Source organism: Colletotrichum tamarilloi, assembly GCF_030869305.1.
Source record: "Colletotrichum tamarilloi strain Tom-12 chromosome Unknown Scaffold_8.1, whole genome shotgun sequence".
Classification (NCBI taxonomy): Eukaryota; Fungi; Ascomycota; class Sordariomycetes; order Glomerellales; family Glomerellaceae; genus Colletotrichum; species Colletotrichum tamarilloi.
In genome coordinates this window covers 886,063-902,281 of record NW_026849391.1, presented here as the reverse complement: position 1 = coordinate 902,281, position 16,219 = coordinate 886,063, and the positions used below count along the sequence as shown (strand labels likewise).

General features: G+C 49.9%; 6 protein-coding genes across 6 annotated transcripts; 3 read left to right on the top strand and 3 right to left on the bottom strand.

Moving 5' to 3' along the window:
- Positions 1-2,725: 2,725 nt before the first annotated feature.
- Positions 2,726-3,446, bottom strand: CTAM01_03641 (uncharacterized protein; the record flags this gene model as incomplete). The annotated part of the gene is made up of 3 exons (XM_060519673.1): positions 2,726-2,939; positions 2,999-3,102; positions 3,165-3,446. 3 exons carry the CDS (start codon positions 3,444-3,446, stop codon positions 2,726-2,728), a joined length of 600 nt encoding a protein of 199 aa, XP_060385879.1.
- A 3,023-nt stretch (positions 3,447-6,469) lies between these two features.
- CTAM01_03640 (uncharacterized protein) lies at positions 6,470-7,522 on the bottom strand (the record flags this gene model as incomplete). The annotated part of the gene is made up of 1 exon (XM_060519672.1): positions 6,470-7,522. The coding sequence occupies one exon, from the start codon at positions 7,520-7,522 to the stop codon at positions 6,470-6,472; it is 1,053 nt and encodes a 350-aa protein (XP_060385878.1).
- A 723-nt stretch (positions 7,523-8,245) lies between these two features.
- On the top strand, positions 8,246-8,410 carry CTAM01_03639 (uncharacterized protein; the record flags this gene model as incomplete). Its single annotated transcript, XM_060519671.1, has 1 exon — positions 8,246-8,410. The coding sequence occupies one exon, from the start codon at positions 8,246-8,248 to the stop codon at positions 8,408-8,410; it is 165 nt and encodes a 54-aa protein (XP_060385877.1).
- Positions 8,411-8,511: 101 nt separating this feature from the next.
- Positions 8,512-10,899, top strand: CTAM01_03638 (uncharacterized protein; the record flags this gene model as incomplete). Its single annotated transcript, XM_060519670.1, has 1 exon — positions 8,512-10,899. The coding sequence occupies one exon, from the start codon at positions 8,512-8,514 to the stop codon at positions 10,897-10,899; it is 2,388 nt and encodes a 795-aa protein (XP_060385876.1).
- A 795-nt stretch (positions 10,900-11,694) lies between these two features.
- On the bottom strand, positions 11,695-13,819 carry CTAM01_03637 (uncharacterized protein; the record flags this gene model as incomplete). Its single annotated transcript, XM_060519669.1, has 13 exons — positions 11,695-11,730; positions 11,803-11,973; positions 12,039-12,190; positions 12,254-12,378; positions 12,431-12,537; positions 12,602-12,862; positions 12,918-13,023; positions 13,078-13,138; positions 13,197-13,215; positions 13,270-13,368; positions 13,427-13,501; positions 13,556-13,604; positions 13,677-13,819. The coding sequence occupies 13 exons, from the start codon at positions 13,817-13,819 to the stop codon at positions 11,695-11,697; spliced, it is 1,404 nt and encodes a 467-aa protein (XP_060385875.1).
- Positions 13,820-14,514: 695 nt separating this feature from the next.
- CTAM01_03636 (uncharacterized protein) lies at positions 14,515-14,931 on the top strand (the record flags this gene model as incomplete). The annotated part of the gene is made up of 1 exon (XM_060519668.1): positions 14,515-14,931. One exon carries the CDS (start codon positions 14,515-14,517, stop codon positions 14,929-14,931), a length of 417 nt encoding a protein of 138 aa, XP_060385874.1.
- Positions 14,932-16,219: the final 1,288 nt, after the last annotated feature.

Genomic DNA, 16,219 nt, shown 5'->3' with positions numbered 1-16,219 from the left:
TAAACCCACTACCCTGTCTGTTCAGTGCTACTTGTCCGTCTCAGAGTCTTCGTCTTTCACGCGGCGATGTTGAGGCCCACGGGGTTGGTCTTCTTCTTTGTTTGCTCATTGGTTCTGTTCACTCCGCTTTCCGAGGCGGCCAACTGTTTCAACAATAGGGGGAAGCTCTTTACCGGCCAGGTACAGTATCCAGGGGCAGATGACAGTGGCAGCTTGCTCTCTACAGCCCTTACCTCGAGAACTCCAAGCGGCGCAACAGCGGCAACAACTGCATTGGGATCTAGCTCAAGAACGGCTTCTGAAAGCCCAGATACCACCAACACCGCAAGGTCGTGTTCTGGGGGAAATGCCAAGGACACGACTTGTAGGCACGGGCAGGACGCTAGTTTCCAGAATCCAAGTCTTGGTGGGCGCCTCGCAGCTCGCGTGATTGGGGGTGCGGCAGCAACCATGAGGCAGATGCGAAATGTCGCATCAGTCAGTTCTCATCTTTTTCGCTGATCTACGGTTAAAGCATTTGACCAAAGTGGCTCTCGGATGATTTTGGAGCAAGATTTACACGGAGTTTGGGGGCAGATAGTTGCTTGCCGGATCATGATAAGTTGGTCTAGGGCAGACTCAATAGTAAGAGGTGTGGATCTTGGCGCGGAAAATAGTGCGGCATTGATCAATCGTTTGTTCCCCGCCTTGGTAGATGTGCCTCGCGCCTTTTACTAGTGCATGTAGATATCCTCCGTTGTATTTTTTGTTGATACTACCTTCAACCACCACCGGTGACCTTTCGGCTACCGGCAGTTGCCTCGACTGAGATTTCCAAAGCCTTTCGATTCAGTATCTCTCATTCCTTGGCATTGTCACTGGGCTGAGTGGCATGCAGGATCGAGCTCCCGGTCTTCCGTGCTGAGTAAGGACCACTCACAAATATCCAGGGTGCGCAGCATCCTTGCTGGTCCCGCTCTTTCCGCCCGCCCCTTCCTTCTGGCTTACAGCGCTGTAAGGTAGCCACAAGATGATGGCCTGTCGAGCTGCTGCGCATAAGAGAGTCGCTAGGCACTTAGATCCTGCAAATTCCCAGACTATTGAGGTGCAGGGGCAAATCGGCTCCGTAATGTGGTCTTATTATGGTCGCTGTGTTGATGAAATTCCTCGAAGTCAGATATGATGACAAGTTTGCTTCAACAATGATGGATGACGGAGAGAAGACTGTGATCATTTGCAGGGTACGGATCTTCCCAGTAGATTTGATGGGGGCGATTTACCTGGGTCGGAAGCGGATGGTGCACCAACGGACCTATGAGAGGCGGTGGCTGAACTAATCGCAATGCGCCCAGGCCCATGAATGATCCTGTATTGATGCAGGTACAGGGGGCATGGGGGTAAAACAGCCCAGGCGCTGCGGGCTCTGCTTTATTGCTCTCCGGCGAAAATCTTTACGTTGAAGTAATGTCTTCATTTTCCGAGACTTCGAGGTGCCTTATTCTTCTTTCGGTCACAAAGTAGGTACCGTTAGATTGCTGCTGCTGACGATGTCAGTTACTGGTGCTCTGGCTGAATCATCCATATATGTGGTTGAATTGTTGATAATTTTAACGCAAGCTAGATATAGGTAGACCTGCTGCATGGGGATACTTTACCCTTCTGCTGACCAAATCTTACGTTGTGGTATCCAAACTCGGCGATTTAACAATGCGCTCTACCGTGGGTGACCGGTATCCAACTTGCCAAATCTGCAGTATTGCCCTTCTACTACTCAAAGAAGTTTGGACAAGAACATGAAAGTCGCTAGAATCTATCTTTTTTTGGCCAAATTTTTGCCACTTTGCGTCTGCGCGTGTCGAGGTCCGTCACATGGATGAAGTTAATTTATCATCACAACAGCGGCCAGCCTGTAAGGTTCCAGCGACCGGCACAACGACCCGCGCCGCGCCGTTCCCGATTAGTGCCCCACATTATCGGACGGTTGATGCTCGCCGAAGCAGAGGTGGGATGGTAATCGAACTCTTTGAAACTTCCAAGATTAAACCATATGCAGCGGAAATGACAGAGTGGATAGCTACAAAACTGGACTATAATTCGCTTTTGTAAGTGACATCTGCTCTCAAGAATCTGATTTTATTTCTCCGAAGGAGGGGGGAGGGGCGAAGCCTAAGGGTCGCGGACGACGACGCAGGGGCGAGTTTTGTGCGCTCGAAAGACGGTTGTGAGCGGTCCCGAGGGCTGAGCTTCATCGATCAAACTCTATTGTCGAGGTAATTCGTATCCCTGGTGTGAGATAATGACGCTTCAGAGAAGATAAATAGGCTGACAATCGTCATTGGTCGAGAATGAAAGAAGCACAAGACCAAGTGTATAGGTCATCTTGGGGCATCGCACTCAACAGACGACAGTCTACCCCTTCTCTACATGCAGTCCAAGTGGCATTTAGACCGTTTCAGGTCTTGGAGAATAAAGCCCAACGCTTCTGCTTGCTGCAAGTTTCTTCGGCAAAGTCCAATGTCTTGCAACTTCTTCAGACTGTGTCGTTCGTTTTTGCGAATATGCTGCGTCAATAGGCTTCTATTTTGAAGAGTAACATAAGTCCAAAGATACAGAATTCATAGTTGCGGAAGTGAAAATGAAACCCAATGGTTTCAAAATGCGCCCTATCAGGGACCTAAAGAATTATAGCTATTGGCACACTAGGCCGTGTGGTGACACATGAAATGAGGTCTAAAACAATCAGGCTCTAAAGGCGCGCTAGCTTAGCCGTCGCAGGGTCCTGAAGTAAGCGACGCAGAATTTTGCCAGATGCGGATTTGGGAATTGCCTCAGTAAAAACAATTCCACCAGTCAGCCTCTTGTGTGCCGAAAGTCGGCTCTCCATGAATTCAAGAATCGATTCGGCGGTGACGTTGCCGTCTTTGGGGACAACGTGAGCCTGTGGATGTTCTTGCCCCTCTCTGGTCGCGTGTTCGTGTAAGTCAAATGTAAGCGGCAAATAGGAAAGGCATGAGCGCACCTTGTAACGCGAATAACCGCGCAGTCCTTGACTCCTTCATGCTCAAGGAGATGCCCCTCAAGTTCGGCTGGGGCTACTTGGAAGCCTTTCACCTTGATGAGTTCCTGTACTCCGAATAACATGGTCAGCAAATGCTTGAGAGGCCTCAGAACAATGCGGCACAAACCTTTTTGCGGTCCACAATAGTCAAGAGTCCACTCTCCTGAATGGACACGATATCTCCAGTTTTCAGCCAGCCATCTTTGGTCCATGCTTCTCCAGATGCGCTCGGGTTCTTGTAATAGCCCTTGAAGACATTTGGCCCCCGAATGAGCGCTTCTCCCTCTTCATTGCAGGCAACTTCGCGGCCATCGTCATCGACGATCTTCATCTGCATGTTGGGGAGGATATACCCAACGCCTTTGTGCAATGGGTCGAACTCGTCAGGGGCAAACAAAGTGACTGCCATCGTGGCTTCGCTCATTCCCCATCCCTGTCGACTGCGAGCTTTGCCCCCGCTGAACACCTCTTCCAATCTTTTGGATAGCTCCGGTTGGAGGGGGGCTGCTCCACAAAACATGGACCTCACGCTGGACACGTCGTAACGGGGTAGGAGATTGCTTTTCAATAGCATCACAACTACCGGCGGGGCTAGGAGGAGATGTGTGACGCGGAACCGCTGGATTGTGCTCAGCAGAAGTTCAAGACTGAACTTACGCATTGTGACTGTAGTGCAAGATCTGCGTACATTTACCACGCAGTAAGTCATGAGTCCACCTGAGCTCGTGGTCAATGCTTCGTGCCGCAGTAGCGTGTGGTTGAGGTTCTGGACTGCAACTTACTGGCATGATAAAGAGGCAGGAATGCACAGTGAACATCGTGAGTTGAAGATCCTTGGTCCTTTGCTCTCAACTCGCTCACTCGGTCAAGGTGAAGTGTCTGTTCCGCATTGGCAACAAGATTGCGGTGGGTGATCATGCATGCCTTGGGTTTTCCCGTTGTCCCACTACTGAAGTTAAGAACTGCGACCCTTGCAAATTGATCAGCATTGCGTTCATGCTTTTGTTCCCTTGCAGCAGCTCACTTTTCTGCCAGAATTAGAGGATCACTGATTGCCTCCCAAGAGTATGGCTCAGCCAACAACTTTTGCATGGTACGCCAGCGATCATGCCTAGGCCGACCCTTGTTGTCAACGAGGACGACAGATTCTTTTGGTATGCCGGCACTCCTTGCAGCTTGCAGTGCGGTTGTGAGTCGGATGGCATCCGTGAAAATGCACTTAGCACCGGAAACAGTGAGTTGGTGGGTCAGTTCTAGTCCGGGTTACCCATGTGCTCCATGCTTCGTGCCGAGGTATCTCATCATGAATTCGTAACTCACCAGCCTCCGTGTACCCCGGATTGGCACCAGTGAAGATCCCACCTGCACAGATTGCCCCAAGGATTATAACTGGGTACCATGCCTGGAATGATGAGACACAATATTAGGGGATGGCCGCCTGTCATGGCCGTGGGACTACTCACAGAATTCTCAGTGTAAGCGAGAACAACATCGTCGTTTTGTATTCCCAATGTTTGTCGGAGGCCACCCGCTAGTTTCTTGACGCAAGTCTCAAATTCAGACTTACGGAGACTTTGAGCAGGTTTCTCGGCATCAACGAAGATAGGCAAATCCCCATCCGGGGGTGACGTTCCTGCAGTCTATTTTAGCAAACACAAAAAACAAAACACGTGCCATGGCGACATCAACTGTACCGAACACGTATGATAGAACATCGACTTGAGGTATGTCTATCTTGTATCTAGAAGAGAAAATCATGATGGTATTGGTAATTTCAATGTGTGTTCACTTGCTGGATAGACCGAGATGAACCTAAAAGAAAGACGCACAACGCCAGCAGAGGTGGTGACTGGCAAACTACAACTCCAAGAGAACACGTAGTTGTGGGTTTGATCTTTATATTGTAGTACCCAGTCGGGCCGAATAAAGAACCTCAAACCTTTGATACTTACGAGCAGTCTGCAGCATTGCAGGAGGGGCACTTACACGGACGGGCTTCGGGTCTGAACTTCTGAAAGCTTAATTCACCCGAAATAATCAGCTTAGCCCCGATGCAATCCTCAAGCTAGACATTTGGAGCGAGAACTGCAACTTCGAGCAACGGCTACGCCTTCCCCATTCAGAAAAGTGCCTTGGTACTGATCTCTATATTGAAATTCAGTCATAATTTGTTTAGCATCCGGAGTCTGGTTTTCTCCGCCGTGTTGGGGTGGAACGCGCGGCAAATGTTCAATGTTTGTATTCACCGCCTCAAGAAAAGGTCCGATCGGACACTCCGTCGCTTACCGCGGCAGATGCAGAATCAAGGGTCAAGAGAGAAGGGGCATTCAGACCTGTTGGGCAGCAAAATGCTATTACTATGCTGAGAAGCCATTACTGATTCGTATGCGGCTAGAGTCGAAGGTATTTGCGGGGTGATAACAGGGTGTTTTCGGCCCTGTCAGTTCAGGCGGCGCGGCCCGGGGTTAAGTCAGAGCAGACACGGGCTAGCATCATGTGCGGCAAACAACCACGGGAAGCTGGAGTGGGATCCGGCCGGCATTACTGGGCTAGAGTAATTTTGGAATTCCCCTCAAGATAGAGTTGCGCTAGTATCATCTCTTGGCCTGCGGCCGGATGATTCGATATCTGCGTCGGTCATTTTCAGAGTTCGGTGGTTCCAGTATCGCTGTCACAAGTGCATGAGGTGGATCGCCGGGATTTTCGGGGTCCATCCCACTCGTCTCAACTTGCCTGTGTCTGAGCTATCATCTATCAAAGTTGATCCGTTGACTAAGAAGGAAACTCCGAGCGTTGAATATTGACAGTGTGGGCAGTACCAATCGAATCCTGGCTGAATAATCTTCGGGCTGGCCCCATTTCTCATGGACTCGGGTCTAACTTCATGCTTCAGCTTCTGTCAGTCCGGGCGGGATGACAAGGGCCTACCATTAAACACACGTGGCCTTCTCATTTGGCATTTCGAATAAGATTCTGACTCGTCTTTGGGCTTTCGGAAGCAGATATAGAAGACTTATCTGAGTCAGACGTAAGCTAACCACTGCCCACTTCCGATAACCTAGCAACAATCTCCGTTGGAACCTCTCTACAAGGGAACAGTTCCTACACGGTTTCGGATCAGGGATCATCAAGTACTGGTGGCACCCAGCCAAGAGGTAGTACCCAGCCTCATTTTCTCGTACGAGTTACACACTTTAGCCATGTCTATTCCCATTGCCCAAGTCTTCCGCCAACAAACTGCTGAGTTGAGTAGGGGTTATGAGCGTGTCTCCTAGTCAAAATTATGCTTGCACAACTTGAACCTCGATATCTTTGTCGACTAGTCTGCACAGTTACAGTAACAGTTCAATTCGCATGATATCTCTACTGCCTAAAGTAGATAGATGTGCCTTGGGTCTATTCCCTATTCATTCCATAGAGTTGTTCGAAGCTCTACATTGCATCTGCGTCACGGGGCACAAGTTCGAAAAGAACCGTGAGAGACGGGGGCAACATGTGATGCTGCTTGACACAAATCCAACCACCATCCTCGAACACACCCTCCCAGTCCTCCACTGTGGGCAACTTGACATCCATCAGCGCATGGCCAAACTCGAAACCCAGGGTAAAGATAGGCACGTCATCCTCTTGTACTGCATGGCGAGATTGAGGATCATTTGTGAGAATCCGCACCGTATCGCAGATGAAAAATCGTTTTACACTCGGGAAAGCTTTGCGCAGCCTCTGTAGAGAGCTAACACATTTCTCCCGCGGCCAGAAGTCGTGGCCCATCAGAAAGGATGTCAAAAGGTCCACGTTGGCAAACTCATCCCGATAGTCGAGCTTACGCGCATCGCCGACCAAGAACTTGATGCGGCCACCATAACCACGCTTCACGGCATCTGACCTAGCAACCTCAATTGCCGGACCAGCAATATCGATGCCAAGTCCAGTGCTCTCAGGATAGCGGTCGAGGACTTGCATGATCCTCTCGCCACTCCCACTGCCCAGGTCCACAACGGAGGTAAAGTTCTGGCCAGACGACTTTAGGGCGTTGAGAAAGACCGGATCAATGAATTGCGTGTTTGCGTCACGGCACGCGTAGGCGATGGCCGCAGAATCACGCGAGTAAAATTTGCCCTCGCGATTCTCGTTGCGAATGACGTATTGCATGCGCGCGAACAAACTGCCGGAACCAAGAGCAAGCCAGTGAAAGAGACTTTTGGTGCGGTATGCCTCTTCAAGCAACCTCCCGGGCAGGGCAGCTCCCCCCTGACGCTGGAGGATGTCAGAGGTAGCGAGCGCGGAGACCAGGGCGCGGGTCGAAGCGAGATCCAGGTTGCGGTTGGCCGCGAACTCGTCGATATCCACAGCCTTTTGTGTACGGACCTGGTCCAGTAGTCCGAGTTCCCAAGCAGTACCGATGGCGCCGGCGGCAACGTAGGAGTTGAAGATCTTTGCAATGTCGTGCTCAGAGGAGAGCTTCATGTTGGTGATGGATCCCATTTTGACGGTGATAGTGATTGAGATACTTTTCGGAATAAAACGAAGAACCAAATAAGTTTTTCAAATCAAGAGGAAAAGCTTGAAAAAGTTCATGCGCTTTGAAAGGCAAATCAGTAGGTTTCTATGTGCCGTTGAGATTCCGGCAAGAGACCACGAGAGAGTCAACACGCCACTTTATACCCATGCTGAAGCTAAGGGGACGATGTTGCATCAACCTCAAGATTTTCTTCTGATGATACGCGACAAGAACAATTCCCGTGAACATCCCAAACCTGCAGGGTACGATAGTGCTCTGGAAGCCCAACGCAATGCAAGCGGAAGAGTTCCGATCATACTGGCGAGAAATTGGAAGTCCCGGAGTGTTCCACGCTGCCCGAGATTTTCAGCGGCCCGGTCTGTCACTTCCATATTTCGGAATGGCGACTTCGAGCTTCCATATGCTTCCGATCGATTATGAGTTGACCTCTGACAAGAAAGACCGAATACGAGGTCTCTGTGTATCCAAGGACGAAATCCTGTCTCCGACATGTCAAAGCCAGAACTTGTTCTCAAATTGTTGAAGCTGTACTGAATCCTCCAGTATGCCAAAACCGACATGTGATAACTCTAGACCCCACAGAGCTCCTTGCTTTCATACCTCCGACTGAATTGTCTGCCCAGTGAGTGTTTTCACAGCCTACTTCCTCCGCCAAGACCATCCTTGCTCCTTTGAGTTCTCTCTAGATGTTTTTACTTTCAGGGAAGAGTTGGCCTGATGGATCATGGCCGCCCTGCAAACTCGGGATCAAAGTGTTGTCAGTTACGGGCTGCCTCTTGTGGCAAACCGGAGTATCATGCAAGTCAGTCGCGATGAAGAGAAATTTTGGCTATAAATGGTCGTGCCTTTGACAACAACATTTGGACTTCTTCTTAGCATCATTGCCACAATAAGAAAATTTTAAAACTCGATCCAATCTCAAAACATCATTCAACATTATTTTTGCCTCAAAATGTCTTCCATCTCAGCCTCTACTCAACCCGGCACTTCTGTTAGTGAGACTTCCCCTTCAATGCCACCCCACCAGGTCATCCAAGGCTGCAGTGTCTGGCACTGGAAAGATGAGCTTTCTCCGGCAGAGGGCTGGATAGTTATCGACTCACCCGTGCCTACTCACTCGGGTGGAGGATTATTCCTTCATGAGGACGCAACTCTCAACGAGGTTCGCGACATTGCCCGCTCTATGAGTGCCAAACTCGCTGTCTCTTCTCAGCCTCAGGTCGTTGGTGCCAAGGGCGGCATTAGGTTCCCTCATGAGGACTCACGTGCTCCTCTTGTCTTGGAGCGCTTCATTCGCGATAACGCAGCTGTCCTTTCCGAGTACTGGGGCACAGGGGGAGACCTCAACACAGACCACGACATCATCGACAGACACGCTAGAGCCTACTGCTCTCCGGGCACTTTGACCGCTCTCGACGCGCTTAGTCGTTCACTTGGCTACTGCGGCTCGAACCCCAAGGAGATCCACGATCTCCTCGGAGAAAAGCTTGATAACAGTGGATGGGGCCTCAGCGAGTTCTGTGTCGGCTACGTGATGGCTGCCACTCTTAAAGAGCTCATTACCCACACGAAGCCGGAGCTTATGGGGCAAGCTCGCCTGGTTCTCCAGGGTTTCGGTTGCGTCGGTTCCACCTTTGCCCAAGCAGCTGCCCAGCTGGGTATTGGCCGGGTAGTTGCCATCTCCAGCCAGTACGGTTTTCTGGTCAACGACAATGGCATAGACTGCGCCTCGATCGAAGCTTATCGGCGTGCTTCCGAGAAGAATCCTGTCTCAGGACTTGACCCTCGGAGCCTAGAGGCTGGTCTTACAAAGGCCGAGCTACAGTCAGCTTTGTATGCCAAGCGCAGAGTTGGCTCAACTGACGAAGAATACCTTGTCGACTTCCTCGCCGCTTCCCAGGGCGAGGTCTTTGTTCCCTGTGCTCAGCGGTACATCCTCACACCCAAAGCACTCTCCACTCTTAGCGACAAAACCTTCGCTGAAGTGCCCCATGGCGCCCGATTTATCCTAGCCGGCGCTAATAACATCTTCAACCCTGTTGAGAGCAGGGACGAAACACTGTCCAAACTTGACTCTGCATCAATTCGGATGCTTCCAGAGTGGATTAGCAACTCAGGAACCTCCAACCTCTTCATGCGAGCCTGCAGCGGCCTCGCGCTGAAGGGCTATGCTTTATCCAACCTCGAGGCATCCGCCAATGACACCAAGGCGTTCATCAACACCGCTTTCGGCAGCGTCGGATATCGAGCAAGCAACATAGCTCTTTGGGAAGCTTGCGAGGACCTTGCGACTACCCGGCGCAGAACAGGCGCAGTCAATCTGCTCGGCGTTAAGCGAATGGCTCACTTGACCCTTACATCGCATGTGGTTGAGAGAGCTGCCCAAACAGTCAAGGAGGTCTATAACGCCAAGTTCAACAAAGATGAGAGCCTTTATAGACTCCCAGGTCTCGGCGATCCAACCCTCAGCATTGTCAAAGCTCCAGAGAGCGCCGGACTTGGAGACATCGGGCTTTCGGTTCGTTTCTCTGTCTACAACATCGCCAAGGCTCGTCAAGTTCTCGAAGCTCAAAGGATTACTTTTAAAGATCGACGTCTCCGGGATGGTTCAACTGAGCTTGTTCTTCTGCGCGAGGAAACTGGATACCCGATGAGCTTATGCCAGGCCCCAGCTGAAGAGCCAGCCAACGAAGACTTTTCAACTTCTCCCAATGTCCTGACTTCCATAGCGGGATCGACGCGCCAGCTCGACCATTATGCTGCCATCATGCCCGACACTAAGCGTATGAAGGTTTTCCACGAGCGGATGTTGGGTTTCACTCCACTCCGCACTTTTACTGTTAACACTGGGTCCGCTGCTGATGGTAGTGATGATGGACTGATGCAAGTTATGGGCATTCCTTGTGATTCAAAGCGGGTAGTTATCCTTACGGAAGGATTGAACCCTGATTCGGTGTTCTACAAGCTGATGATGCGTCACGACGGAGCTTACCTTCACCATGTTGCATTGGAAGTTGAAGATGTTGACGCCGTTTTTGCTGAAGTAAGAGCCAAAGGTTGGACTACTACCGCGGAAGATCTTAGCTACGATGTTGCCACCGGTCTTCGTCAGTTTTTCTTGAGGGAGGAGGAGACTGGTTGCATCTTGGAGCTAATCGGGCGCAGTGCCAAGGACAGCAAGCCAGAGAACCAGGAAAAGTCCTCTTCGGACTCTGCGGATGATGGAAATGTTGTCAAAGGCTCCGAAGTAGAAGATGTTGGCACGTATGCCAATGGGCAGGTGGCATTTCGCACGGAAAATATTGTTGCCTTAGCTCGGTCTTTGGATCAATCTGACTAGCTATATATTGTAGTCTACGATCTTGATACGTTCTGTAACACAAATCATTCGTTTTCGGACTGGGATACATTTCTCTGCCTTAGTGGCTGCTTCTTTTGACTGGTGAGGACGGATTCCGAGCATACACTAAGTTATTTATCCTCAAATAGAAGTCATGATGCAAATGTAATTCTCACCTCAGTGATAACGTTTGCGGAGAAACAGTCTGCAGTTCTGGGACAACTATTACTGACTCATTGCCAGCAGCGGAATCACCATTTGTCTTTCTCTATTCTACAACATCTATCGAACTTCCGCTTTCAGTAGTACTTATGTTTATGTCTAATCTGAGGTGTCTACTCTGCTACAATCATTTCTTGACTAAGCCTTCAAACGCGTAGAGCGCTCTGCGTGGTCTTAATGTTCACCTGGCTATGATCAATCTCAACCGGATGGCGATCTCTTCTTCCCTTGGTGAAGCATGTGTTCTCACCCGTTGCATTGGCAATCGCAGAAATGTAGCACCTAGCGACTAACAATAATCTTGACACACACACCTGAAGCGATGATCGAATGACTAATTATGGCATACTTCTGGTTCCTACTCCAGTGTGTTGCAGACTACGCAACTGTACTCAGTCATACCACAGTATTGCAAACGAGATGGAACAATTCAAAAATTAAACATATCAATTTATCTCGGCCGTTTCCAGCATTTGAGTCATTTCGCAGTATTCGCAACGTACGTCTAATACTCTCGAGGAGAATCCCTGGTATCTATGATGTCTCGAGGAATTCGGACTAAAGTAATCTGCCTCAACCACTCTTCTCATTATAGATGACACCGGACATCTGTTGACTCGATTGTTAGTGTCATGACTCAGGAGTTGGGTTGAGTTAATGATATTTTGCAGGAGCACGTACCAAAAAGGGGCCAAGATACGAAAGAGGAACACCGGCATCATCGCTGTGAAACATGGGTGTGCCATAGCCTCTCTGATTGGGGCAGTTCTTGAACTCGGGCGGGTTGGTGCGATCAATGAGCGACTGATACGGGTTGTAGTCAAAGTTGAACTCGCAGACGGGGATGTTCGACTATTTGCATATTGCGGTCAGCGAAAAAGGTCAAGAGAAGGGGCATTCAACAGATGAGCACTTACGGCGCAACTCAGCGACAGATCCTTCACATCAAAGGATTCGGAGCCATTCTTGCCTTGGCATTGCTGGGAGTCGATGTAGAGCTCATGCGGCGTGGTCCAGTTCTTGGAGAATGCGACGTCCAGAATTGGTTTCATCTGGTCCATGCCAATGTCTGTAGATAATGTCAGTATGGGTAAGAGTTGCGTCGGCCACGGTCCGTGGAAATGTAACGTACCATTTGCTCTCGCAAGGCCATAGGAATCCTTGCCATCGTACCAGATAGGGCCGCAGGTGCCGTAGGTATCCAGGGTAGTACAGTCGTACGGGTCGATAGGAATCTTGCGGGGATCAACGCCAGGGCTATAGACTAGTTAGCAAATTTGGGTTATTCCGAGGAGAATCGTGAACTCACTTCTTGACGGCAAAGTAGTCTGCTTGCTGCAGCGCCTGGTTGAACGTCCACTTTAGAAGGTTGTGGTACATGAAATCGGTGTTCTCAGGCAGGTTGGTGTTCATTTTCTGTCGCAAAACGGTCAGTCTAAGCGCTCCGAGTCGATGTTGGCTGTAGAATGTGTTTTCCCACCTGGCTGAAACCGCCGTTGGAAACTAGAGAGTAGAATGTGTCGAAGTCGGTTTGGATCTTAGTCAATGCCTCGCCAACGTTCTTCTGGTACTCGTTGACGTTCTCTGAAAGAGCAGCTGAGAGACCTTCCCAGGGGACCTCCTGGACCTGCTTGGTGGGGAACAAAATGTTGAACAAACCGGCTCCACCACCGAGGGCACCGGTGAGAGAAGCAAAGACCATGCTAGCGGCGAGAGAGCTACCGAGCAAAGGACCCAGAGCCTTTTTGGTTGTCAGGACTGTCACTTTCTCGTATATGATGAGTTATGATACTTACAGCAAATTGACCAAGTGCAACGGCATAGATAGGTCCGAATAGAGGGGTTTTGGGGTTCTTAGTCTTGGGTGGCGAAACAGTCTTCACGATCTCGGCGACCGCACCACTATTGGTGAAGAGTCAGCAATCCAGCATCATATCATCACCAACGCGAACTTACATTGCGGTAGCTTGGCCGTTCAGGAGGGCTTGGTGATAATTAGTGAAGAAAAGATTGATGGCTAATGTCGCGATGATGTCAGTGAAGTTTCACAGGCCGCCAATAGCACGAGTGCTCACAATAAATGTTCCAGAAGACCTATCAAAACTTTATTAGCAAAGTTGGAGCGTTTGCAAAGCTTGTAGAACCTACGTAGAACTCCTGGTATGAAGCATAATCGGCGTTGCGGCCACTCGGGGGCGGCGTGCATCCATTGAGGGCAATGAAGTCACAGCTCCACGTTATGTAACCCTGTGCTGGTGTTAGTCGGGGCAACTGGGCACGAACATGGTGGTCTACTGTAACATACAGCTGAATCGAGATAACATTCAGCAAATCCCTTCTCTGCCGTCTTGCATCTAGCAGAGTTTTTGGACCACCAGTCCTAGTCATATTGTCAGTATGGACACCATAGACACGGTTATATATCTCAGCCTACGTTAAGATGGTTGTTCATCTGCAGAGTCTCCCAACACCCAGGCTGAATGCTATATTGGTGACAAAGACATTAGCAATTGTGGCAGTTCTATAGATAACTCTTGAAACATTATGTATCGTACCCATCTTCGGAATGGAAGGAACAACTGTCAACGGTGGGATTTGCGCGTTCATCAAGCACTTGAGCCTCAATACGCGGGATCGATGCAACCGGAGACGCGCTCACGGCGAGTGAAAAGAGAGTGACAAGGTTCAAGAGAACCATTATGATTGTATGTTGCGAGCTGCAACGCGAACGAACAAGAGAAAGACAGACAATAGTGTCGAGTACTAGCTTTCGGAAAACAGCAAGAAGCCAGGGCATAGTAAATAAAAGCCACCTTCACCCACTTCGGCGAGTTGCCGCCGTTGCTCGATGCCTCTTTGGGGACGTGCTCGCATGATTTCGGGTTCCCCGCAAACTGCGCTAAAGCCACGACCCAGCCTTCAGGAACAAGGTTTGATGAAGGATGGCTTTGCAAGTATTATCCTGACATGAATCAGGTACACATAAGATCGGCGTTCAACTTTCTTTGATTAAAGATAACGCGGCGTGTCCAGGTAGATTGGGAGCCAAATGAGTTGAAGTAGTTAAACTGCCAACGTGAATTTACGCCTCAACGTCCCTCGTGTTTCCTCGGAACCGGTCCAAACTGCGAATTACTCGACAACTTATTTCGAGGCTTACTAGTTAATTGCTGCCCAGAGACACTTTGAGTCAATCTCCTGCTATCAGCCTTCCAGGCCTCCCGTTCCCACAGCCTCTACCGTTCGTCCGACGTTCTTCCCCCGTCCAAGCGTCATTAGTCTGATAAGAGTATTACAGCACCCAACACTCACAGCCGGAACTATCCTCCGTCGTCGAACTTATCACCAAACTCTCCAAAACTTCCTTCGGCACTAGTTCTTCTATTTTCCATCATGCGTTCTACGTCTATTCTTCAAATTTTTGCGACCTCAGCATACGTTGCTATTGCAGCAGCTGACAGTTGCTGTTGGGGTGACAACTGGGCCGATACCAACTGGCTGTGGCTCAAATGGGACGAACCTGCAGGAGTCGTTAGATGCGGCTTGAGTGGAACATTCCCTGCCGGTACGAAATGCACCATCGAAAACTCCAAGGACGCAAAGGGCAACCTCCAAGCGTTGACAAACGTCACATTTGGCGGTAACTCCGCACCATTCAAGTTCCGCATTGGCATCAACCCCAACAGCTGCGACCCTTTGCCTAGCGATCAGGTCGTTACTGGATGGGAGGGCTGGGGAGCAAATCTTTTTGAAGGCCATGACCTCACGACGCAAAGACTTGACGCCTGTACCCAAGATAACTCGGCATAGACTACAGGTAAGAAGTCTGGGTTGTCCATAGATTGAGGCTTCTCTAACAACATCCAGAACCCAGGTTAAGGAGTGCGAAAGTTATTGGAGAACCAGTTAGAGCCATTGTGCTGGAGGAAAGGTCGTTGGACTGTGTAATGGAGAGCCTTGAAAACGGCTGCTCAAGTGACGGAGTTATTTTTTCCATGTGCATGAATGCTCGCAGAATATCCCAGATTCCTAATGATATGATGTCTCAGTGCTACATCTTTCTCATTCAATTACGTATGCAATGAGTCAGAACTACTGAATCACCAGCCTCGTTCTGACTTCCTAAACCTCGCGTCGACAGCTAGATGCAACTGGGACTTTCGGCCGACTTACTCTCCTGCCTGCCATCTTCTGCTTTTGATCAACTCTCAAGTCTGTTCCGTTCTGCCCGCATTGTCACGCGACTATCTTCCTCCGCATGCACGGACATCAACTCCACGTCTTCCCCTTTTTTGTTGACTTGCTTCAAGCTTGATAGGAAGGCACGGGAAAATACGAGTAAGGTTAACATGTGTCATCCAATATCGCCGCGTGACAATTGATGGAGTTGACCAACTAGTCACGCGTCGCCAGGGAATGGATCTGGGAACCTGCTTGTTTCCGCGAAGATTATTTGCGGAATATGGTTCAAGTGATAAGCGGTCTCGCTCAGGTCCCGTGATCTGTTGATCAATGCTGCTCGTACTAAGTGGCTTAGCAATTTATTTTGCCTTTCTATATCAAACACTCGGCCGTTGTCTGAGCCGCAACCAAGCTTCTGCCCAAGTGTCCGCTTAGTTTGACTCGCGCAAACGCCGTCCCATCTCTATCATTTTCAGGCTCTCAGCTGTCACATCACCCCGCGATACGAGATTTTTTCCAGAAACCGAACTAGAATACCAACGACTGGGGGCGGTCTCGTCCGTCATGACCCGCATATTGTTAATTGAGGTAGTATGACAAGGCGGCGTGCAGTAGCCGCCCGGCGTCATGGAACGGCGGGATCATCGGATGCCACGGGGGGAACATGATTCAGGTCTGATCATTCCCTATCGTGGTGGAGAACTCCCCAGAGCAATGGCCAAGCTGCTGCCATTATCCTGACATTTCCTTAGTTTATTAAGTCGAATTGATCCACGCGTCAGGGGCCATCCTTATCTGGTCTAGTTGTCGAGCTACTCAAATGGCAATTGAACTCTCCCGCATTTCCTAAATTACGCCCGCGTCCACTCCAAATAGCAGATGCAGGTACATAAGTTTAGTCTAGACCACAGTTCGG